The sequence below is a fragment of the Pristis pectinata genome, chromosome 3 (assembly GCF_009764475.1).
Source record: "Pristis pectinata isolate sPriPec2 chromosome 3, sPriPec2.1.pri, whole genome shotgun sequence".
Lineage (NCBI taxonomy): Eukaryota > Metazoa > Chordata > Chondrichthyes > Rhinopristiformes > Pristidae > Pristis > Pristis pectinata.
In genome coordinates, this window is record NC_067407.1 from 87,427,661 (window position 1) to 87,452,356 (window position 24,696).

At 38.6% G+C, this 24,696-nt stretch overlaps 1 protein-coding gene and 1 long non-coding RNA gene across 14 annotated transcripts in view; one reads left to right on the forward strand and one right to left on the reverse strand.

The window, feature by feature from the left end:
• LOC127567769 (1-phosphatidylinositol 4,5-bisphosphate phosphodiesterase beta-4) overlaps positions 1-24,696 on the forward strand; it is a 473,077-nt gene that overhangs the window by 432,672 nt on the left and 15,709 nt on the right. For 9 of the 12 annotated variants that reach the window (XM_052010783.1, XM_052010774.1, XM_052010778.1 and 6 more), the window contains 6 exons: positions 1,869-1,944; positions 3,999-4,174; positions 10,917-11,018; positions 11,797-11,854; positions 14,474-14,560; positions 18,788-18,824. In XM_052010783.1, the coding sequence (XP_051866743.1) occupies positions 1,869-1,944; positions 3,999-4,174; positions 10,917-11,018; positions 11,797-11,854; positions 14,474-14,560; positions 18,788-18,824 (536 nt within the window). The remainder of the gene's footprint in view (positions 1-1,868; positions 1,945-3,998; positions 4,175-10,916; positions 11,019-11,796; positions 11,855-14,473; positions 14,561-18,787; positions 18,825-24,696) is intronic. The other 3 variants (XM_052010784.1, XM_052010786.1, XM_052010785.1) reach the window with 1 other exon arrangement.
• Positions 1-24,696, reverse strand: part of LOC127567772 (uncharacterized) — a 113,185-nt gene that overhangs the window by 55,282 nt on the left and 33,207 nt on the right. The window contains exon 7 of one of the 2 annotated variants that reach the window (XR_007955943.1): positions 17,502-17,613. The exons of the other annotated variant lie outside the window; for it this stretch is intronic. This is a non-coding gene — a long non-coding RNA (uncharacterized LOC127567772). Of the gene's footprint in view, positions 1-17,501; positions 17,614-24,696 lie in introns of those variants that run through there. 2 annotated transcript variants of the gene reach the window in all.

Below are 24,696 nucleotides of genomic sequence, written 5' to 3' on the forward strand. Positions count from 1 at the left end.
CTCTCAATTGATGCAGAAGATCCAATGCCATTTCTTGAAGAAAGGGGTAGAAGCATCATGTTTCAGGTGCAAAACATCTACAAAGCATGTCAATTAGTATCAAGACTGCGTGCACATAATGTATTTCCCAGGTGTTGCTCTTGAAAGGCTCTTTCACAAAATTAATCTCCAGTGAGCACCGTAGAGTTCAGACTATGCCCTTCGGATATTGTTCAGGATTCCCCACAGATGCTAACTAGTTTATTTCTCATTTTTTAAAAATCTGAAATGTTTCTGCTCAGTTAGAATGTAACAGGGGTTCATAACACTAACAATCATTGGGAAGGATTGCTCATAATAATAGTGACCACGATTCACAGTATTTCAATGGTTCTCGAGTGCTTTGGGATGTCCTGAAAAAGTAACTTATGAGCATATGCTTTGCACTGGCAAATAATTGCCATCCAAGAAATGACAGGATTACATCAAATTTGTTAAATTCTAGAAACAGAGTGCAGTGTTTTTATGCTGGATTGTGTTTTGAATGATAATATAATTAGCAATAAAAGGAACATCAAAACGATGGAAACAGGAACTGTATCAGTTAAAAATATAATGAATTGAGATTAATTTACTTAATTGCTTGACAGTCCTATAAAATACATAACAATTCTGTGTCCACCTGTGGCTTCACAGCTTTGAATGGTGTTAGTATGTGTAACTGCAGCATGGCCGGCGGAGGTTGTTTTTCAGAAGAAGCAGCTTTGAATGTGTTTGCAGGATGATCTCTAGTTGCTCGGAGCAGTCCAGTTTCAGATGGCACCTTCTCAATATGAATGGCAGTGGTCTGGGCCAGCTGCCTGACAGGCAGGAAGTGGCAAAGGCATTGTTTGGGTGGCAGGGTTGGGGCGGGAATGCTGTCATCCTGAGGTGGCACAGCCAACTGGTGCACCTCTGAGCCACTGCCACTCCCCCTAGATGGCAATCAACCATCCATGTAATCTGTTGGAGGATGTTTTTTGGGACAGCTGTGAAACACTTCTGGCTTCATTGAACAATGGTTTCAAAGCCATGATGACAGTTGTCTGAACTTCCGCTGCCGCACTCAGATATTACGTGGCTTCTGCCTGCATCACAATTGAGCAGAGACATTGACCATCAGACACTGTATGATTGTTACTTCATGTTAAAATGAAACTAGCCATCAATGCAGGGAAGCATGGATTCCAGACTAAGCCCTATTGAACGGTTCCCTTATACAATGAGATAGACTCTTGACTTCACAATCTACCTTGTTATGCCCTTGCACCTTATTGTCTACCTGCACTGCACTTCCTCTGTAGCTGTGACACTTTACTCTGTATTCTGTTGTTGTTTTTACCCTGTAGTACCTCAATGCATTGTGTAATAATTGATCTGTATGAACGGTATACAAGACAATAATAAACCAATACCAATTTTTCTGCCACAATTTTCTCTCAAGACACCCAGCCTCCACCTCCCTCCACCCTGACCTGCTGCCCAAACCTGACCCACCAACATATTGTTCAACCATTCAGTTAACGACTGAATCATCATCGCCATTACTCCCACCTTGTGACCCAGACTTAGACCTTGACTTCCTCGATTTCCTTTGTGACTGTTGAATCACACAAAGATCTATTGAATAGGCCTCATTTGCTGTTAATTTTTGCAGTGTTGGGCCCTCAAACGAAACTGGATAAACTTACCTCTCAGACACAATTAAATACCTGCACCAATGTGTTTCTGAACTTGTTCATAATGTTGCTTTTTGGTATGTATCTGAGATAAGCCAGTGCATTTAGAATCAGATGGGAGAAAAGGGATAAGAAATTTATTATTGCTAACTCTATTTCCTTATTTTTCAGAGAAAATAATTGTGTTGATTTGAAGAAAGAAACCGAGGTCAAAATAGAAACCTTATCTTCAGACCACAAATTAAAGGTACTGCAATGTTGCATTTTAAACTTATAAGTGCATTGAAATTATGTTCTATATGTAATGAAGGAGAATGAATAGAAATGTGGTTAAGAACTCAATTTGCATGGGCCATAATAAGTATTCCATCAATAAAGCAGAAACCAATGTGTGCTTTATAAAGATCCCAGTCTGCATGTAATCAGCGTGGCAAATGATTTCACTTTTACTTTAATTTTGTGTTTGAATAACTAATATTTTCCAAACAGTGTTGCCATAAAGGTTTCTTCTGCAGATAGATCCATGTGTTTCTATGCATAACGATAGTGCATTATTTAAAATAAATAAAGAAAATCAGTACCCGTCTGTCATTCTATTTATCACAATGTTAGTTCAGAATAAATAAATGTACCGATAAGTGTTATTACAGGGATGTTTGAGAGAAAACAATCACCAAAATGAACAGTGTTCTTAAAGCTTTGGCAAAATTGTTTATTCACAGAGCAGCAAGTGCAGTTTGATCCTTCTATAGTTATTCCAACACTGTATTTGTCAATTGATGATTATAAACATCATTTTGTTTTACTTGTGTAAAAGGGTATTAGATATATGCACTTGTATTTTGCGTTTAGATTTCTTTTGTTTTTAGGAAAAAAATCACTTGACACCCGGATTATATGACAAAGGGAAGCTAAATTAATGGTTAAAATTGCCATAAGCTAATTCCAGACTCTAGATCCATTTTCCATCTAAGGCGGGGAAAATGAGGCTGATCATTTACCATGCAGTGTGATTCATAGAAATCAGAACTGCACTGAAGGAGGTTTGTTAAACTTATTGATTGATCCAGATAAGCACTGATAATACTGCAGTTAGATATCTGAAAAGTGTGTATCTGCAGTTTAGTTATTTTAGCAATTAACATCAGTAGATGACCCTGACTGAAAAGAGGTCGAGCAAATCAGAAAATTGCAAAAACTATTCCTATCACGCAAGGAACATATTTATACATCTGCTGATGAAAGATGTGGGATCATTTTCCGAACACATGCACAAACGTTAGCTTTTGGTATCTTGTTAATTCTGCATTAAAAAAAATAGCCCTGATTATTTAATCAAATTAGGTAGCATGGTAACGTAATCATTAGCTTAACGCTATTACAGTGCCGGCGATCGGGGTTCAATTCCCGCCTCTGTAAGGAGTTTGTACGTTTTCCTCATAACTGTGGGTTTTCTCCCACATTCCAAAGACGTACAGGTAGTAGGTTGACATGGGTGTAATTGGGTGACGTGGGCTCGTTGGGCTGGAAGGGCCTGTTACCGTGCTGTATAAATAAAGTTTTAAAATTTTCAAAGAGTAACAAGGCAGTATACAAATGCAAGTTCTGTCTTTTTAAGGGGAAAAGGACTGGATTGCTTCTTGATTTTATTTCCATATTTACCGTGCTCCAACGAGAGCTAGAAGTAGTCTTCATATTCTTCACCATGGCTCCCATTAATGTGGTTTTCTACTTGATCAGCTGATTCAGTTTGAAAGTGAAAGGCATTATTTGCCTGGAAATTCCAGTTCCGTCATTAGAACTACTTGATATGGGAGCAGTAATGGAATTGAATTTCAGGGTACCACAAGTGAACGCTACTATGTGGTATGTTTAGCGGTATGGGACAGAAATAATTTTCTAGGTGATAAATATTGGATCACTCTCCCTTTACCTGACAACTTTTAAAGAACCATTGCCTATCCACCGCTGCCCGTTCAGCAGAGGAAGTGGCAGATAGCTACCAGTTCTTTGCAATCCTATGCTTTAGTGGAGAACATTCCTGTGTTATTTTTCATTCCCACTACTTGCACCCGCATTCAATCTGCTTGGGAACATTTGCTCAGGTGTGAAATAGCAAATTGTTTATCTGTGCCTATTTAGATCCCGCCAATAGCAATTCTGCCATCTAGTTCTCCAAAACACAAAGTGTCACATCTTGGTGAACATAGTGGAAGCCCATGATTCCAACAGGCTCCCTGACATTTCTATATATCTACTTCAATTACAATGGTATGTGATCTATCATATTTCTTTCAACAGGTAAAAGAGATTGTTACTCAACAGACCAAGGAGTGGTCAGAAATGTTAAATGTGCATTGTGCAGAAGAACAGGAGCTAAGGGATCTTCACTTGAGCCAGCAATGTGATTTGTTAAAGAAACTGCTCATTAGTATGCATGAGCAACAAAGTCAGCATCTCAAACTTATTCATGATAGGTATGTATCAAGTTTAAAGCATCTAGGCAGAGGCATTATTATGATTGCACTCCAATCCTTGGAAGCTTGCTGCTGAACTATCTGAATTCTTTACCCAAAATTAGTAGTGGCAGCAACAACCAGAAGCACCTCCCAGTTAAGATACTGTAATATCCTGGCGTGGACATCATCAATCACATTGTCCATCATTGTCGTGATGTACTTATTTGGAATAAGTATCTGGTGTTAATACAGGTGGTGTAATAGGTGTTAGTCTGTTGGTTAATTGAGATGATGGTGCTAAGGGGAACAGTGACATCAGGGAAAAGTCTTGCTTCAGCTTGCTGTTTTAAGTTCATTGCAAGACCATCAAAGTGAGAATGCAATAAAATTGGTGATTATAATCACAATAGCTTTGAATAATGTTAAAATGGTGCTTCATAGAGTAATGCATGGTACAAATATATCCTTATATTGGATAAGAAGGATAGTCTTCTGTAACCTAAAGAGTTATAATTTCATCTCCACTCATCAATAAATCAAAATCAATTAAGTTTACAATGTAGAAAGCATCCCGTTCTATCCGTTGCCATGTGTTTAGACATTGATCATTCTATCCATAAGTTACTACTTTCCTCAGCCTTGCTACTTTGTTCATGTTCTTACAGCTAGATACTAAACAATAATTATATACTAATATGGCTTTGTCTCAAGATGTGGCCAGTATGAGCAAAGCACCAGCCCCAGTTGTTCTGAGGTATGAGTTTGCCATGTGTGGCCTAATTTCGACTCTCTGGGAATGGAGCTGGGGAAATATTAAAATAGAGTAACTCCATTTCCTGGTGATTTGCAATTTTTGCTGGTTTTGCCACGCATAGGGTCCAATTGGAATTGAAGTACGTACTTGCTGCAGGCACCTTTTAAGAACAATTTTGATACTGTTAGTATCCACCACTTCCTGCACCACTTGAAGGCCTTTGGATCATCTCCAGCTACCCAACTGAAGATTTTGCATGCATTGACCAATAGGATTCAAATGCCCAGCCTCCAACAAATGCTCACATGTGGAAGGTGACTCACAGTTAAAATAGGCCCAAGATCGTGGGACTTGGGTCACTTGAGGGCCAACTCTGATAAGGGCAGCACATTTACTTATCTGAAAGGCAGTAATGAAATGGCTGGAGTTTAACAACAGGGTAAAAGTTTGTGTGGGTGGTTTTATTTGGTAAAACTGCACAAATTATTAGACCTATTGAATCCAGTTTCAAAACTTGCTTTGAATGTAGCAGTAAATCAGAAAAGCCATAATTCCAAGCAAAATTACCGTTGCAGAGAAAATTTTTGAATGAACACAAATCATAAAGATGTAATGAGATGTAGATGCGAATTTCCCCTTGCTATTAAAAATCAAAATATCATAAAATTTCATGGCACAGAAGAAGATCACTCTGTCCATTGTATCCAAGTCTAAATCTGATTTCTTATTGTTGACATTAGACCAATAGGTTATAGTCCTTCAAGTGCATGTGCAAGAACCTTTGAAATTTTATGAGGACTTCTGCCCTTCCATTCTGTCAGGCAGTGTTCCACACTCCCATCACCCTCTGGTTAAGAAGAACATTTCTCCTCAATTCCCTTCTAATTCTTCAATGAGTTACTTGAAATCCAAGAACCCTACCCCTGTTATTAACTCCTCTTTAAGGAAAATGTGTTTTTCCTATCCATTCTGTCCAGGCCCACATTGATATGAAACCTTATGAAACAAGGAACAAAATTACATTAATAGCATAATCTGGAAATTACCTGTAATTGTATAATGCCGATAGTTCTCATAGAAATGCATTAGAAGGAGCTGTTGTACACACTGTTAAAGTTATGAGTTTGTTCATATTCCTAAATTTCACTATATTAGATGCTATTCTAAACAGCTACCAACATCCACAGTAATCTAACCCGTATTCTAAAGAGATGTTTGTCATCCAATTCACCACAGTAAAATTGTATTAATCATTGCAGAAGAAAAGGTATCATTATCTGTTGAATTAGATAAAATTATCTTTGATCTTTTGTATAATTGTGTCTTAATCATTGGTATTTGGGACTTGTATGAGGGAGCAGTCAGGTAGCATTTCTTTGTTCGGGACCAGTTTGGATATTGAGCATTAAGGGATTTGTTATTCAATGTGGAATATTTTGGTGTTCCTGAGATAGCAGATTTGATAAATATGCTAAAAGTGACTCTACCAAGCAAATCAGCAAAGATGAAAATTATCTTCACAAGAATCCATAAACCAGGCATAATGCAAACCTGCTAAGTATCATATACCAAATTGCAATAGAATATAGCTATTAACAATGCATGATTAATTTCATTTTGTCTGAATTGAGATTATTCTTACCTGTGCCTGCAGTTTTCTATACTGAGCACAGTTTAAATCCCAGGAGATTCAGAAATAACTGGTCATGAAGTTCTAAAATTAGGTGGCACTTTGATCTTTTAATTGTATTCAATATGATCTTAAACATCCTTTGATATTAATTAAATAGTTTTAGAATATATAACCTGCTTAATTTTCAACAAATTAGTTATAAGTTGTTCAGCATTAAATTTCCATTTTCCAGTGAGACACCATATTATTAAGAACATTCTAAGCCAAACATGCATCAACAGAAATGATAAGACAGGTCCTCTCCAGCTTACAAATGCCCGACTTATGTACAGCCCATACATTACAAACGAGCATTTAGGAGATTGGCGGGATGGATTTGCCAGCTGCTGTGGGGCTGCAGGCATCTTCTGCTGTGTGGATTGCAGCTTCATTTCTGACTTAAGAACCATTCAAATTATGAACAGTTCTCAGGATCGAAACCATGTCATAATCTTGGGGGGGGAGGGGGAGGTGGATCCTGTATAGTTATGGGTCTATGGAGCTGCATGGGCCAGGAGCTGCTGCCAGCACTGAGCTACCTGTGTTGCCACAGATCTGCTTAGTAAGTACCCAGTTACATTCTATAGCTATGCCAGAGTCAACTGGTACTAATTGTCATTTCGCTCCTAAATGGAGAGGCCCTGTGGAGTGACTGGGCCTTGAGCAACATGGGTCTTTTCAAGGGTGGGCCAGAATAAGCCCCACCCACAAGTAGTTGGAAAGGAAAGTTAACACTAAGCAGTGCCCCAGCTCGGTCAGGTGTCAAGGACTCTGAATGTTTCAGAAAGTCGCTGACATATTGAGTTTCTTTTATAAAGTACAGAAAATCAACGAAGCAATAAAAACTTTAAATTATGACAAACTAAAACATGTAAAACACTAAAATAAGTTAAAATCAATTAATTAAAAGCAAACACAATTTTTAGTAACTATTTAGCTTTGTCCTCAAAGGCATTCTTCTCCATTGAGATGAACGGACTATCGGTTCCTTCGGCATGTTTAATCTTATGCTAGTTCAGAGGGTCAATTTCCAAGTTTATGTCTCCTCTCTGCACTCCAAGCGGAGTCCAACATTAGATTAGAATCATCAAAACCCCATCAAGAGGCAGACAACAAGTTCAGGATTTCTGTGCTCACTGGGGAATCCCAAACTTAGTGACACTTACACTCACTGCCAGTTCAGTACACAACTATCAGCATTTCCAGCCAAATCCAGTAGTGTATTTCATGATGCAATTTAATACAGATACATTTATATAGGGTTTTATCTTCTTTGACTTGAGCCATGCCCATAATACTCACCTGGGCCATAAGCAGAAGTCTATGCCAAAATTTTTTTACACTCAATGGAAACATAATAATTTACTTCCTATTTTAAAGTGTTCAAACTTTAAAAACTTAAAACTGTAACAAATGTTAATCTCTAGAAAATACTTTCATTTTAAATAAAATATTTTTCAAAATAAATTTTCCAATTAGTGCAGTCTGCACGTAAGCTGCATTGGGCAGAAGGTTATTTTTGGGCCACATTGGCCAGCACTTGTCCAGCTTCCAACACTTACCACCTGTGGTGCCCACCCACTTGCATTTTTTGTGAACAAATGAATTAGGAGAAGAAATGGGCCACTTGGGCCCTCAAGTCTGTTTTGCTGTTCAGTGAAAACATGGCTGATCTGATCTGATTTCAGCTCTACATTCCCCCTCCCTGGTAACTTTTCATCTCCTTACTTAACAAAATTCATCTCCTCCGCCTCAAAAATACTCAATGACCACCCTTTGAGGAAGAGCTCCAAATACTCCTGACTGAGAGAAAAATAATTGTCTTGCCTCTGTTTTAAAAATAAGCAAACTTTATTTTTAAACAGTGTCCCCTAGTTCTAAACTTCCCACAAGATGAAACATCCATTTCGCAACTACCCGGTCAAGGACTCAAGATTTTGTCTGCTTCAACCAAATCATCTCTCACTCTTCTGAACTCCAGTAAATACAAGGCAAACCCATCTAGCCTTTAGTCATTAGACAATCTACCTATCCCAAGTATCCTTAAATGCATTGGAAGACCAATACAATACTGCAGTTGTGATCTCACTAATATCCTATTTAATTGAAACATAACTTCCCTATCTTTTTAATTCAATTCTTCTAGCAATAACCAATATCATTCTGTTAGCTCCCCTAACCATTTGGTGTACCTGCACTGTTACCTTTTGTGAATCATGTACTTGATTCCTCTGTGTCCCAGAGCTTTGCAGTCTCTCAACATTTAGATTCTACATTCCTTTTATATTTTTCATACCACAGAAACATAGAACAATGGACAGTTTCACGTTTTCCCGTATTATGCTACATTTACCAGATCTTTGGCCACTTACTTAGCCTACCTATATCCCTTTGTAGTCTTGTACATCCTCTTGACAATTTACTTTCCTACCTAACTTTGTGACATCAGAAAATTTAGCATCCATATCTTCGGTGCTTTCATCCAAGTCCTTTACATAAATTGTATAAAGTTGGGGTCCCAGTATCAAAGGCAGTGGCATGCCACTCATTACATTTTGCCATTCTTATTAAATCTGCAGATTTCTTCAGCAGATCATATGCTTAACAGCCACATACCAATTTGCTCCTCTCATACAAATACCAGTTTTATATATATTATTTTGAGCATTTGGGAACACCACCTCTTGCTAGGTTTCCATATCACAAATATGTTGGCACTTTTTCACCATCACTGGGACATAATTTTGGATTTTCAATTTTACAGCATTGCAGGATTGCCCTGGCCGGAAGGACTGTTGTAGTTCAATAACACAAGGGTAATTTAATGGATAGTTGATGGTTGATGCAAATGAGGTGTCAGGGGTGAGGGGAATGGGGGAGGTGGCTGAAGGCCTGTTTCTGTGCTGTGTCTCTCCATGATAATTTAGGGCTAACCTTGCCATTGGTGCTCATATTGTGTGAAAGAACAAGCATAGGTATTACCAGCCAGTTTGTAATTATAAAATGACACAGATAAAGCTTTGTTGTATCTTCACAAAGTGAAATAATTATTTCCATTACTGATTCCCTACATAAAAGTATGGAGTTTAGGGTACATGTAGCTTTATCTGATCAAAATGGACAGGTAGATCATGCAAATTTAACAGCATGTCTAAAAGGTTCGTGTTTCACAGTTGTGTTATGTGCAAACAGCATGGGATATGATGGTGATTTGCAAAACACTATTCAATCTCCAAGCTTCCAGTCACCTATGGATTTAATTTTCCCATCCATCCCTCTTTGGCCTCCTACACTATTCCAGTGAAGTTCAATCTAGCCTCCAGGAATAATACAGCATCTTTCAACTAAGCACATTATAGCTGTTTGAATTCAGCTTGAATGCAACTTGAGTTCAACAGTTTCAGATGATTATTCTGCAATTCTCATTTACCCCTCTTGTCATTGATGAAAAAAAGCAACATGCTGCAATTGCGAGTAATCTGAACCCTAGGCAGAAAAGGCTGGAAATTATCAGCAGCTCAGTCAGCATCCAGGCAAAGAAAAATGGGGTGTACACCTTATTTTGTCAGGTATTGAGCAAGTACAGAGGGAGAGAATGTGGTAAGGGAGAGTCGGTGATATGGAACAAAAGACAGATTAAAAGACAAACCAAATGATACTAAAAAAAAATGTGTGGCAAGGAAAGAGACAAAGGATGGTCCAGAGAAGTTTTAAACAGCAGAAGCATTATGAGCACCTACAATCAGAATTAAATAGCATTTGTTTTAGCAGCATCATTTGTTAAACTTAGTACTGAGACTGGAAGGCTATAATTGGTTATTAGTTTATTATTTTCACATGTACTGAGATAGTGAAAAGCTCTTGTCGCATGCCATCCAGAAAGAGCTTTCCATACATAAGTACAGCGACGCCATACAAAAGGGAAAAACAACAGAAAGCAGAACATAGTGCAGTGCAGGTAGACAAATAAAGTGCAAGTGCCATGATGAGGTACATTGAGAGATCAAGAGTTAATCTTTATCATATTAGAGGTCCGTACAAGAGGTCCTTGAGCCTGGTGGTACATACCTCAATGAGGTAGGTCGACGAGAGATATAAGTAGTGTTCCTCGAGCTTTTGTTGAGTTTCATTGGAACTGTGTCGGAGTCCGAAGGACAGAGAGGTCAGATTGGGAGTGGAAAATTAAAATGGCAAGTGATTGGATGGATCACATTTATGGACTAAATGAAGTTGTTCTGCAAAGAAATCAACCAATGTGAGTTTGGTCTCCTAATGTATTAGTTACACATCAGGACTAATGCATCCTATTGATTTATTCTCTGTTTATGTCAAAGACACAGCAAAGAAATGCGTGCTAATCAAGCCAAGAGTTCCATGGAGAACAGCAAAGCCATAAGCCATGATAAAAGCATCAAGAATAAAGCTGAAAGGGAAAGGTAAGTTGATCTTCTGTGGTAAACATAATCAAAAAATTCTATCGAAGACTTTTCAAAAGAAGAATATGCTTTACTGCTGTGTGGCCTGATTTTCCTGATGAATAAGCAGGTTTTAAATTTATTTTCCCATGTTATTTCTCATATTTTCTTACAACATAGTAGGAAACCAAGATACCATTTGGTCCAACAAGACGATGCCAACTATAAGAGCAACCCCATCAATCCCAACCCCTTGCTTATTTCCCAGTAACCTATTCTCTCCCATATGACCATCAACCCCATTCTGATTCCCCTATCACCCACCTACACTAGGGGTAATTTGTAATAACCAATTAACTTGACAATCACCCGTTTTTGGATTGCTGGAGTAAAGTGGAGCTCCTGGGAAAACCCACATGGACACAGGGAGAATCTGCAAACTCCACACAGACAGCATCAGGGGTCAGGAGCAAACACTGCTCCCTGAAATTGTGAAGAAGCAGCACTACCTGCTGCGGCACTATGTCACCATTGATGAGTGTAAGATTTAAATTTAGTCTGAAAGTGTGTTTTCATTGATGCTATATACTGTGAGGTATCTAAGCTGAGATGTTTCACAAAGCAACAAGATCCAGTAAGGTCTTTACGTCTGAAAAATCAAGCAGTCATCAGTTAGAAGATTTTATGAATTGTTTTCATTACTTTTTTTTTTACTATACACTGTTTCATAGTGGGCAGTTGCTGTCAAAAATTGCACCGAAATTCCATCCAAAAATTTTCAATGCTTTCTTTTTTTCAGGCGAGTCAGGGAACTGAACAGCAGCAACACTAAAAAGTTCCTGGAGGAAAGGAAACGGGTATGCCACTGTGTATAATTGTATTTATTTAATACCATTGGCTGTAGAGGCTCGGTGATGTTCATTCAAAACAGAGATCAATAGATTTTTGGATATTAAGGGAATCGAGGGATTTAAGGATAGGGTAGGAAAATTGGTCTGAGGTAGAAGGTCTGCCATCATCTTGATGAATGTCAGAGCAGTCTCAAAGGGGTGCATGGTACTCCTGTCCCCGTTTCCTATGTTAATTTTTAAATTGTATTTTAGCAATAATTTACATTTGCTAGAATGGTACCTTGCCCATGCAAATTGCCCCAGCAGGAAAAGTTGGCTGGAGCTTTGACACACAAACATTTGACACAATTCTTTCATTCTTTGTGAAGTTGAGGAAGTTGGTTGGGTGAAATTAAATTCTGAAGATAATGCCAATCTGAAATAAAAGCAGGTAATCATCATGCTGGGTAGATGTTTCCCCAGATGAATACTTTAAATAGAGGAGTAAAATAAGTTATAAGGTATACAGGGAGAAAGAAGACCATGGCCTGAAATTAGGTGGAAGTTGGGAAATTATTAAATGACAGAAGTGGTGATGGTGCCAAGATAAATAAAAACTGAAATAAAGAAATTTAGAGAAACCAAGAGAGTCTGGGACCTGCAGCAGAATGGGAAGGAAACAGGGAATATCATACATGGCAAAGAAGGCCCCAGTGTCCTCAAAGGGTGGCAGTAGGAAAGGTAAGGCAACTGGATACAGGGCAACGAAGCTGGTCTTTGGTATTGATATAGAACCAGCTGGATCAGATCAGACTCCCATTATGGTACCCTTTGTGTATTACCACATAAAATAAATTCCCTTGCCAAGGAGCACATACATCTTTAAGTGCTCCCTGTCCCATCCACAATCTCACAAATTCCCCAATTTCTGGTACTCCCATTATTAGTACCCTCTGACTGATGGAAACATGACTAAGTTGCAAAAGTGGAGACCCTAGGGACCTGCTGAGTTCCTCCAGCATTTTGTGTGCTTTGTAAGTTCCTAAAGTCATTGTTATGACCGAAGGGCCATCGGGATCAATTAGATGTGCTTATTTGAAACTTTCCTCCAGGTTTCCATGTTATTTCTGGCCTCAATTGTCTCAATACTCTGTTGTCTGACCTCTTATCTTCTACCCTCTGTTCCTCAATCTGTTGTTGGTTACCTTCTGGCTCACAATGCATCTTGTTCAACCATCGCCCTTGTGTTCACTGACTGACACTGGCTCTCAGCCCAGCCTAGCCCAGAAAATTTGAAGTTCACCATGGTCTTTCACATCTCCAATTTTAAGAAGTCCTTTAGTCCCACAAAGTTCCCATGTTCCTCCAAATCTGGCCCCCTGTGCATCATCAATATCCTTTACTTATTCCTTAGCAGCCATTCATTTGGTGTTCCAGCTGCTTGGAATACCATCACCAAATTCTCCATTTCTCTTCTCTAAAAGACACTCCTTAAAATTTACCTCTTTGAGATGGCTGTTTCTTTTATTATTCATGGAATGATGATGTTGCTGGCAAAGCTTGAATTTATTGTACATTCATAACCGCCCCTGAGCTGAGGGGACATCTCAGATTGAGCATCTGGACTGGATAAGGATGGCAAACGTCCTTCCCTGAAGGACCATTAGTGAGCCAGATGTGTGTATACAACTGCCCAGTTTTGTAGTAACCATTACATAGACTAGCATTTTGTAAAAATTCCAGAATGGTTAGTTGGTGTTCAATAACACTTCCATGAAATGCTTTTTGACAATTTATTGTATTAAAGGCACTAAATAAACACTTGGTGTTGTTTGGGGAGGCACGTTCCTCAAATTTACATTGACTTCCGTTGGAAAATCAAAAAAAAAGTCAGAATTGTTAAGGTGGGAGAGGGCAAATTGAAGTATCGATGAGAAGCTCAGTGTTGTACTCATCAACAGAAGAAAGATAATTGCCCAGTCCTTATTTGGACTCCCCATGGCAGAGGTGGAGGCATTGTGAATGTTGATTATGATATGTGCGATCGGATTAAACATTAGTAAATTAGTTTCTGAACTGAGATTGAATGCTTGGGGCAGTAATATGGGAGATGGAATTGTTGGAGCATCCATTGTTTTTCATGCTATGTCTGTCTGGTGCCCAGCTGATGGTCTAGGAAGGAAACTGCTCTTTATCTATCTATCAAATGGCTTGGAATTGTTTCAATCAGATGGAATCTTCATTCTTCAGCACAGTCATAATTAAGATATTTTCAATGTATTAAGTGTTCCAATAAACAGAAGTTAATCTGGTCATAAATCATTCTTGTTTAACGTTACTGCTGTTTATTTAACCATTTCAGAAACAATTGCCAGTCAATTTTATATATTTAGAACAACAGTCAGTTGCTGGTATTTTTCTGCTCATTGATGTTATTAAAATAGTCCCCATGAATATAAATCCGTTTCCTCTACTTTATATTGCCAGAGCATTCTTAGTAACAAAACCAATTCAAGAGGTCTGATGCAGAAGGTCTTAGCAATAGACTTCAGATAGGTGTTATTCATTTATATGCGTCAGCAAAATATAATCTACAGCCAATAGTGTCTTACGTTCAATAAACCTGCAGCATTTTCATCTTTTCAGCTTGCAATAAAGCAAACCAAGGAAATGGACCAATTAAAAAAAGCTCAGCTTGAACAACTTGAAGGCTTGGAGAGACAAAATGATCAGGTAGTGGTACTAAATGTTAAATGTATGTAAAATTAGATTGCGTTACCATGATAAGGAAAACAAAAGGATTACCTTCCTTAACCAACATTTAGTACTTTTCTGCGAGCTAATGTGATCAATGATCTAAGATTCATATTTACCAATTCTCAGTCAATGATGAAAAGGTATTCAGTCATGAAAATACTGTACATGCCAAACAATTAGACATAGCTCGACGTTGAGTGGATTGTTACACAAAGAGTTATTTATTCTGTGAGTCTTATTTCTCTTTCGTATGTCAAAAACACAAAAGATGAACAACACAAAAACAGGATTGTAATTTAATTACTGGCTCATTATAGAAGCTTTGCGCTGGGACATGTGACACCTTTGTTCTTTGATGCACCGAAACAAAAGGATTCACCTAGAAAGCACAGTGTGAATTCCTAAGTGTAATCTTTTCCCTTAGCATTGTATAGAGAATCAATGCAAGTTATCATTTAAGGTTGATGTAACATGAAGTTCAAGTGCACTTCTTTAAAAAAATAAGTATCTTGTGTATGAAGCTGCTTGAGTATGGTATTTCCTCATAGTTCTCATAACATTTATAATTAGCATTTGAACAGTTTGTCCCCATTTGAAAGCTGCATGTCAAGCTTTAATATAAAAAAAACAGTATTGAACAGAAGGAAGATAATACCACTTGTAAGAGCATACTGTGTGCTATGAACACAATAGCTTAGTGCATATTTTTCCTTCGAAATGAAAAAGTAATTTGTTGGTATTCACAAACCAAATATTTGTCACAGGTCACTAAAATATTTGAATAAATTTTAAGTAGGGAAGACATCTTCAAAAATTAAATTTTCAGGCAAACGCCTCAAGATTCTTTTGTTTTAATATTTCATGATATAATTTCATAGTTTTGCATTTAGGAAAAAAAAGTTAATACATTTGTAATGAGGTGCAATGAAGCCACTGTTTTAGTAATTCTTATGGATATTTATCATTACAGCTACAAATACTTTCAACTAGCTGAATACAATCGAGAGCCACTGTAGAATTATGCATAAAATTATGTGCAGGGATTCATGGAAATTTATGGCCCAGAAGGTGGCCATTGGGCACATCATATCCATGCAGGCAAAAATGTCGTTTAGTCACTCCCACTCCTTAGCTCAGTATGTGGCCTTCAGGTTATAGCTCTTCAAATTTTATGCCTTCTAAACAAAATTGTCAACCAGTTACATTTGGGAATCTCCGGACACATTCCTGTCTGCTCTTACTATTCTGCTATTATCTTGTTTGCCCTCTCCTAGTGCATTACATCACACCTCTCTGGATCAAATTCCATTTGCTATTTTTCCGCCCATCTGACCACTTCATTGATATCTTCTGCAGCCTGGAACTTTTGTCCTGGCTAATACTTACTCTGCCAATCCAGGTGCCTCTGGCAATTTTCTTAATAATTGTCCCTAAATTTAAGTCCAAGTCATTAAAGTATGCCATGATAGTAAAGGACCTCCAGTCACCGTAACTCCTATTGACTATTATCCTTTCCTTTCTTCCATTGAGCCAATTTCTAATACAACTTGCTATTTTCCTTTGAATTGGCTTTCACTTTCCTTATCCACCTTCCATGTGTAACTTTGTCAAACGCTTGCCAAAATCCATGAACACCTCGTCAAAGCTGGTATCAACCCTCCTTGTTACGTGCTCAAAAAGTTCATTCAGCACAGTCAAGTCACAACTTTCCTTTAGCTAACCCATCATGACAGTCCTTGATTAACTTTTCTAATTGACGTTTTCCACTGGTGCTCAGATTTTTTCCAATAACTTTGCCACCACTGATGTAAGGCCATCTAGCTGGGTCTATCAATTCCTCACGTTTTAATCAATTGGCACAAAATTAGCAATCTTCTATTTCTCCAGCACCACATCTTTAGCCAAAATAGAATGGAAATTGGTAGTCATATCCTGTGCTATTTCCTTCCCTGCTTCTTGTAATATCTTGGGATACATCTTGTTCATGCCTAGAAATTTATTAACAATTATAAAGCAAAATCCCTTAATATCCCCTCTCTCTATGTCTATCATTTAAATATTTCATATTCTTCCTTATTAATATCAATACCTGCATCGTCACAGAAGATTGGCACAAAGAACTCATTTAGAACCATACACGTTTCTTCTATCGCTATGAGGAGCTACCATTTTGGCCCCTAATAGAAACTTCTTGATCTTTTATTATCCTATTTCCCTTCTTATAAAATATCTTAGATTTAATTTGATTTTTTACCTGAAAATGCTTGTTCGTGCGCCCTGGTTGACTTCTTAATTTATCATTTAATTTCACTCTTGTACCTTCTATACTTCTCTAGGCTTTGGAAGTTTTTCACAGTGCTGCCAGTCCCTCACCCCAAGAAAACATGAGGAGGTACATTTTCCTCTTTGCCTGGACAATAATATGGCTGAGGGGAGATTGTCACCTATTGTTGATCGAGTTGATTTAAAGGAAGTTAAATTCCTGAAGAATTCTGCAATGTCTGGGCATTTTAATCTGTCAGATTATAGTCTGGTCATTGAAGAAAGAAAAATTACCCCATGGAGTTTACAGGTCCTTATGCAGGAAGATGCACTTGCTGAACTTGCATTTATGAAAAAGAAGATATTTGTATTTATTAAACTATAGTCCAGGCGTTTTAAATACATTTTATTTCAAATTGGCACAATCATTAAATCGGGCCCACACTTAATTCACTGCATCATGAGTTGAATTGTACAGAGCAGGAATATACTAGGTTCAATCTCCAGTCTAAACTGAGCTCACAGATCACTGTAGTTTCCCTTACTATCCACATGTTAGGAAGTGGAAGAAATAGGAAACCAGCCAGTGTTTCTCCTCCTGGCTGCTATGCTGTAGAGGTGTAAGAGCAGGACAAGGGCTGATCCATAATGGTCTCAGTTATTTAGCATGGCAACACCACCAGAAAGGCACAGGTGCAGGGAATGGATGGTTGAGCTAGGGAATGGAGAGTTGTTTATTGAACTTCAGCCTCGCATGGAATCACAGCCTTGAGGGATGGAAAGAGAGAGAAAAAACTAAGAATAGATAAAGTAAGGAGAGAGTCCTGCCCAAACACCAGTGAGTTCTTCGAAAAAAAATCAAAGAACAAGGCAATATGTATCCATGCCCAGAATGAATAGAAACATAACTGCTTAGAAATTCATCCTATTCACTAGCACTAATAGTCGTGTCAGTACGTTGTGCACAATCTCTGGAGTCAATGGAAAGAATTTCTGAAGGAGAGTGCAACACACCATTACAATTCTACAGTGCATTTAGTGCTATCAATGGGATGAATTTTAATCCCCTGCATCACATTCACACTGGGAATTAGTGCCTGAATTTGCTGCTGTGGTCATTTGCCAATGTTGAACTGCAAAGCAACAGCAAATAAATGTCCACCAAGACAGCAAATTCATCAGACTACTGTGTCTATCATGGCACCTCACTCCCAGCAAACAGTTTGCAGTCATGCATAGATCTCTGTAAAAAGGCCACTGATCCTCATTAGAGGAGCCACAATAAAAGAAGCCGGAGATTCAGAAGCATCCCAAGTTAGACATTTCCAAATGTTATAGTCTTCAAAAAATTTGATTTATTATTAGGATGCTTCTTGTCTTGTGCCTTTATAACATACACACAGAGGCCAAAAGTAATTTCTGCTTATTGTGTGATGCAAAACTTCTCAAATCTATTTACCTTCATCAGTATTTCAAACATTTTCTCCTAAAAATGCTTTGGAGGAGCAATATTCTATTTCTCATCAGTTTAGTGGTAGGAGCTCATTTCTGTTCCTCAAACTGCAAACTTACTGTGTGGAGATATGTTGCTTAATCATCAGCACAATTCATCTGTGAGTTTCAACTGATCTTGGCAACACACAGATACTTTTAACATCCCTTCTTAGCCTTCACCTGTATAATTTTCTTTTGTTGTCCATTCATTGTTCATCATTCATAGCATCTTATACAATAGATTAACCATCATCTTTATGAATTATTTGTTACTCCACCAGTGAATGTTTAGTAAGAATGTTTATAATCCAAAATATCATATTAAATTTATTGTTTTTACCATTAGAGTTCAAATGTAAAGTGCATTTAAAAACATGTTAATGAACAGTGGCATTTCATTTTGTATACATTTTTGATTTGTAATCACTATTATTTTTGTACAAACAGCTGCTGAAATCATGTCATGCAGGGTCTGGCATTCAAGGTAGGACTGTTCTTAATTACCAAACAACAATCAAATCTGCTGTTTAATTTTGACAGTACTTCATATACAGATAGAGATGATCACACATTGATTAAAATTGGGTTTTACATCCAATGATGTGAAATTTGAAGGTTTTGGTGCAAAGAGAGAACAGTTATCCATGGAGTTTTTCCATTCTGGACTTGAGATGTTATCAGTAATTCATCACTTTGTGAGCACAATTCAGAGTTAGTAGGCTATTAAGGATACCCAGGGGCAAGATCCACAATCCTGCCTTGTTATGTTTACTTGGCCATCTCTTGAGAAGAGTTAATACGGATAAAATGAAAGATCGACATTTTAAGTCTAACTTTGGTTAGTAAATGGGTAATTCTCAGAATAATACAGCTGAGCTGCATTATTGCATTAAAATGCATAATTGCTGTCTAAAGTAACCATATTTTTACCAAAAACACATTGGTTACCTTTTGCATTGGCTATGGTATTGACCAAATGGGACTTTATGATTCAGTAACGGTGGTTCATTATCAACTCATCCCTGGCTGCAAACATTTATTTCAATGGAACACAAATTTTCAAGAAGGTTCACAAGAAATGGGTTATGCAATTTGCCAAAACACTATCCGGGTGGGAAGTTTATAATTCGTCTTTTAGATTTCAAATAGAATTGAAGATTGAATTTAATATGTAAATACAATTCATTACAAATTTGCCAAAATGGGACGGCACAATGGCACAGCTCTTATAGCTACTGCCTCACAGCCCCTGTGACCTGGGTTCAATCCTGATGTCTAGAGCTGTCTGCATGAAATTTGCATGTTCTGCCTGTGACTGTGTGGGTTTCCTCCAGGTGCTCCGGTTTCCTCCCAAATCCCAAAAATGTGTGGGTTGGTAGGTTAACTGGTGACTGAAACTTACCCCTGGTATGTGGGTAAGTGGGAGAATAAAATGGGTACATGATCGTTGTCACAGGGTCAGTGAGTAGAAGGGCCTGTTTCCATTCTGTTTCTCTCTCTGAACTCAATTAGGCCAGAACTAGCTGGGAAACTCCAGCAGTTGAGCACATAATTGTTGGTGTTTGCAGAAGGCTTTTAATAAGACCACACGTCGAAGACATTGGATTTTCAGATGCCTTCACTGAGGTCCCACATAGGAGGCTGGGCAATAAGGTTAGAGCCCAAGAGGCTGTGAGCATTCTACTGACACAGACTGAGAATTGGTTATTGGACAGATCTTTCTCAGGTTGGCAGGCTGTGAGTAGTGGGGTACCACAGGGATTGGTGCTTGAGCCTCAGCTGAACACAATCTCCATCAACAATTTGGCTGAGGGGCGTTTAGTTATGATACAAAACTAGGTGGGATTGAGAGTAGGGAAGAGGATATAAAGAGGCTTCAATGGGATGAAGACAAGCTGATTGAATGGCCATAACGTGGAAAAATAAAAAAAATCTACCTTGGTGCACAAAACACAAATGCCAAACATTTTATTAAATGATGGAAAGATTGGGTAATGTTGATGTTCAAAGATTTCTATGTGTCCTTGTATACAAGTTAGTGAAAACCACATGCGGGCAGATCAAGTGATTAGAAGGACAGATGGCATGTCGGCCCTTATAACAAGGGGATTTGAGTAGAGGTGTAAAAATGCCTTACTGCATTTATAGAGGGCCTTGATGAGACTGTATCTGGAGTATTGTGTACAGTTTTGATCTCCTGAGCTGAAAAAGGATACACTTGCCACTTGAGAAAAGCAGCAAAGATCCATTATATGAGGAAACTTTGAGTAGACTCTGCTTGTAAAAGACTTTGTTGAAACCTTTCAATGCAAGGCGGGCTGGATTTCAGTGAAGTAGACCATTTAGGACTGATGTTAGGAGAAATGTCTTCACATGGAGGGGGTTCAGTCCTTGGAATTCTCTACCGCAGAAAGCTGTGTTCAGAACCGAGACTGATAGATGTCTGGATATTAAGGGAATCGAGAGATACGGGAATAGTGCAGGAGAATGGGGTTTAGGTGGAAGATAAGACATGATCTTAATGAATGGCTGAGGAGGCTCAAGGAGCCAGATTACCTTTTTTTTAATATACTTCTATGTTGTCATTTATTGATCCCCTCCAGTCATTTCAATGGGAAAACAAAACTGCCAAGAAAGTTCACAACAAATGGATTATGCACTCTACCAGAATACTTTCAAGGCAGGAAGATTACAATTCAAGTAGATTTCAAGATTACATTTAAAAAGAAAATTAAATTCATCCAAGTTTGCCAGAACTAATTGAACTGTGGGCATTTCTTAGCAGAAATACCATCAGATTTGGATTTCCACAGCAACTTGCTAACTGCTCTTTGCTCGCAGTCAGTTCCCTGGCAGCAAAGAGCAGTGCACTGGATTGGAGTCCACCAGCAGAATGCAACTTGCTACATTTCTCCAGCACTTATGCTGGGGAGTCTGCCCACTTCAACCTGGGCAGGTTGGACCTAAAGTAAAAACAGGAAATGCTGGAAAACTCAGCAAATAAGGCAGTATCTGTGAATAGAGAAATAGCCAACATTTCCAGTCTGAAACTCTTTATCAGAACTTAGAAAGAGAGAGGTTAGATCTGGTCCAGGAACCACAAGTCTATTCAAATGGATAGATAGAAATGAATGCAAGTGACCCAGGTAACAATCATGTAACTTAAATCTTAACTGAGTTTACTTAGAAGTTTTTATGTGCTTACTAGTGTTTTAATTTTTAAAAATCTTTACAATTTTAAAGATTTTAAAAATTCTTTCATTGACTTGTTAGATTGCTTTTAAATGTTTCTGATATTGGGTTATAGAGTTTGCACTCTGCCAATGGGCTCTATTGCCGCATGGTCAGGAATGTTTAGAAACTTTTGAAAATCCTTGACAGGTCTGACCATTGACTAAGCCTGTGAGCAAGACTTTGCTAGCTGTCAAGACTTTGCTAGCTGTCAACACTTTCCCGGCCTTTTGCATGGTCAGGGCTTATCTGGCCTGCCCAGGTAATGGCGCTAAGTGACGCAAGGCCCTGTCAACATATACAGGTCCTCGCTATTTCAGATCAGGGACAGCTTTGTGCAACAAGTCATGACCTAGTGATGAAGTAGCTGAAAATGGTCAATAGGACAATGAAAATGGCACCAGGAAAATACTATGAGGTGCTTTTGCAGTGATGTCCTAAAGCTCAGATGATTGACACCTCAGAAGGAGCCATCAATAGTACTATTGTAAGGAACTTGTTTTCCAGGGATCTGCTCACCAGTGCCCAGTTTGGGATTTGACAGCACCACTCAGCTCCAGACCTTGCACAGCCTTAGGTTCAAACTACAACCTAGATGTGTTTTCTTTGATGCCATTTTTACCAAGTTTTGATCAAGTTTTACCAGGACTCCTTGTAGGCACACTTGGTCGAAAGCTGCCTGAATGTTAAAGACTAACTTGCACCTCAACTCTGCAATTCAGCTCATTGCTTCACATTTGGACCCAAGGCTGTAATAGGTCTGGAGCCGAGTGATCCTGGCAAACCACAACTGTACACCAGCGTGCAGGTCATTTGTAAGTATGGCACTCTTGGCAATGCTTTGCTGATGATTGAAAGTTGACTGATTTGACAGTAATTAGACAGATTGGATGTGTACTTTTTTTTTATGAACAGGACCTAACTAGGAATGTTTCCTCACTCGTGTAGATATCAATGTTGCAACTGTACTGGAACAACTTAGCAGGTCTTCACTACCACAGCTAGGATGTGTCTGGTCACATAGCCTTTGCTGTATTCACTGCAGTCAGCCATTTCTTGATGTACTTTCCTGATATGTTTCTTGAGGAGGTGGAGGAATCAGATACAATCTCTACATTTAAGAGGCATTTTGATAGAAATTTAAATAGGCAAGATGTGGAAGGATACAGACTTAATGCAGGCAAATGGAATTAGTGTGGATGGGCAGAAAGGTCAGCATGGGCGTGGTGGGCTGAAGGGCCCCACTTCTGTGCTGTATAACTCTGAGGCTTTATAAGGTGGATTGAATAGGCTGAAGTGTGGTTTCTGTGATTTCATATTTCCATATGGCATAGGAGGAGGCCATTTCACCTTATCGAGCCTATGTTGGCTCACAGAGCAATTCCATTCCTCCACCAATTCTCCCTGTAACCTATTCTCCCCCCATCCCCATCAACTTACCTGAGATTTTACCAGTCACTTACACACTACGGGCAACTTAGTGTGGATAACGGTCAAGTTATCCTACCACCCACACGTCTTTGGGATGTGGGAGGAAACTGGAGCACCCAAAGGAAACCCATGCGGTCACAGGGAGAATGTGCAAACACCACACAGGCAGCACTGGAGATCAGGATTGAACCCAGGTCACTGGAGCTACTAGTTGTGCCACTGTGCTGTGAGGGAACTCATCTCAGGAGCAAGCCAAGATGGATCGTCTGCTTGACACTTCTAGCTGGATATGACTTCAAATGTTTCAATCTTGTCAGCAATCAGTGCTGGGTCCCACTGTCACTGAGGATGGAGGATTTACTTCAAGCTGCCCTTATCCCCTAGCTGCTTAATTGTCCACCAGCCATCATACTAGATGTGGCAAAACTACAGAGTGATTTGATCCATTTAGGGATTGCTCATCTCTCTTTTGTTTTTGCTGTTTACCATGCATTTTAGTGGCAATTCTGTTTTCTTGTCCATTTTGTCATTTGAAGAGGTGAATGAAAGGATGTGTTAATGTTTTGCAAGGTCACTGGGAGACTTTAAACTGCAGCATCATTACTAATTGAATGTGGCTGCTTCCTTGACAATTGTCATTGTACACTGCCTTCTAAGGTAGTCCACTAGAAAAGAATCATTTGAAAGAGCAAGGAACTTGTGAGGATGTTGTAATGTCTTCACAGATGCATTGAAACATAGTATATAAATATATCCAAATACATAATAGTTTAATGGCTTGGCAGCACATTTAAAATGTTGAGACATTAAGCTACTTTACGCTGTCTGTGAAATTGTTAGGTCACAAGCCTTTTGCTAGCTACCTCCTTCCTGTGGCAGTGTGTACTCCATCATCAAGAGGTACAACAGACACCAGGCAACAGCTCTAAGCAAAATGTAGGTAGCAATAGCTTCCACTGTACAGGGCTTCCTTCAACTCTGTCAGCCATGGAGCCGTGTAGAGAATCCTTCTCAAAATTGTTTGCCCTCAGAATTTTATCTATGAAACAGTGTACTCACTGATTATCTCATCCTGCTTCTGGCTACTTAACCAAAGCTTACTACTTCCAACTCTTCCTAGCACAATTGGATTAAAGTAATTTTCTGGTTTCTGCACAACATTTCTGGCTGTATGATACTTTAAGATTTGTCAACATGTCATTGTTTCCATCCCATTTTCAGTCAGGAATGTTGCTTTTTATGTTCTCATATCACAGTGTTTTGCATTCTCACAAAACATTATCTTCTCCTTCAGCCTACAGGATATTGTTTGCATTCTTTTAAGACAAATGGTTCTCAAGCTTGATCATTTTGTCAAGGTTCCCATTTTGGCCAGTTAAGGCAGTTCTGTCCAATAGGCACATGGCTAAACTTGGTTTATACAGTTGTCCGGTGGTAATTCAACACTAATATACATCACAGCAGCAGCTTACTATGCCATGCATTTTCATGAATACACATGGAAGAATCCTTGGACAAATCAGATTCCATGTGGGTGGTTTAATCTGCGAGTTTAAAGTCTCAACACGTAAATAATCTATGCATGCTATCTAGCGCTTACATAAATCCCAAGGGGAATAGTTTATCTTTTGTTCCCAGTCCATTCATAAAAACACTGCAGAAAATTCTCAAAAGTATTCTCTTAGGTCTGGCAC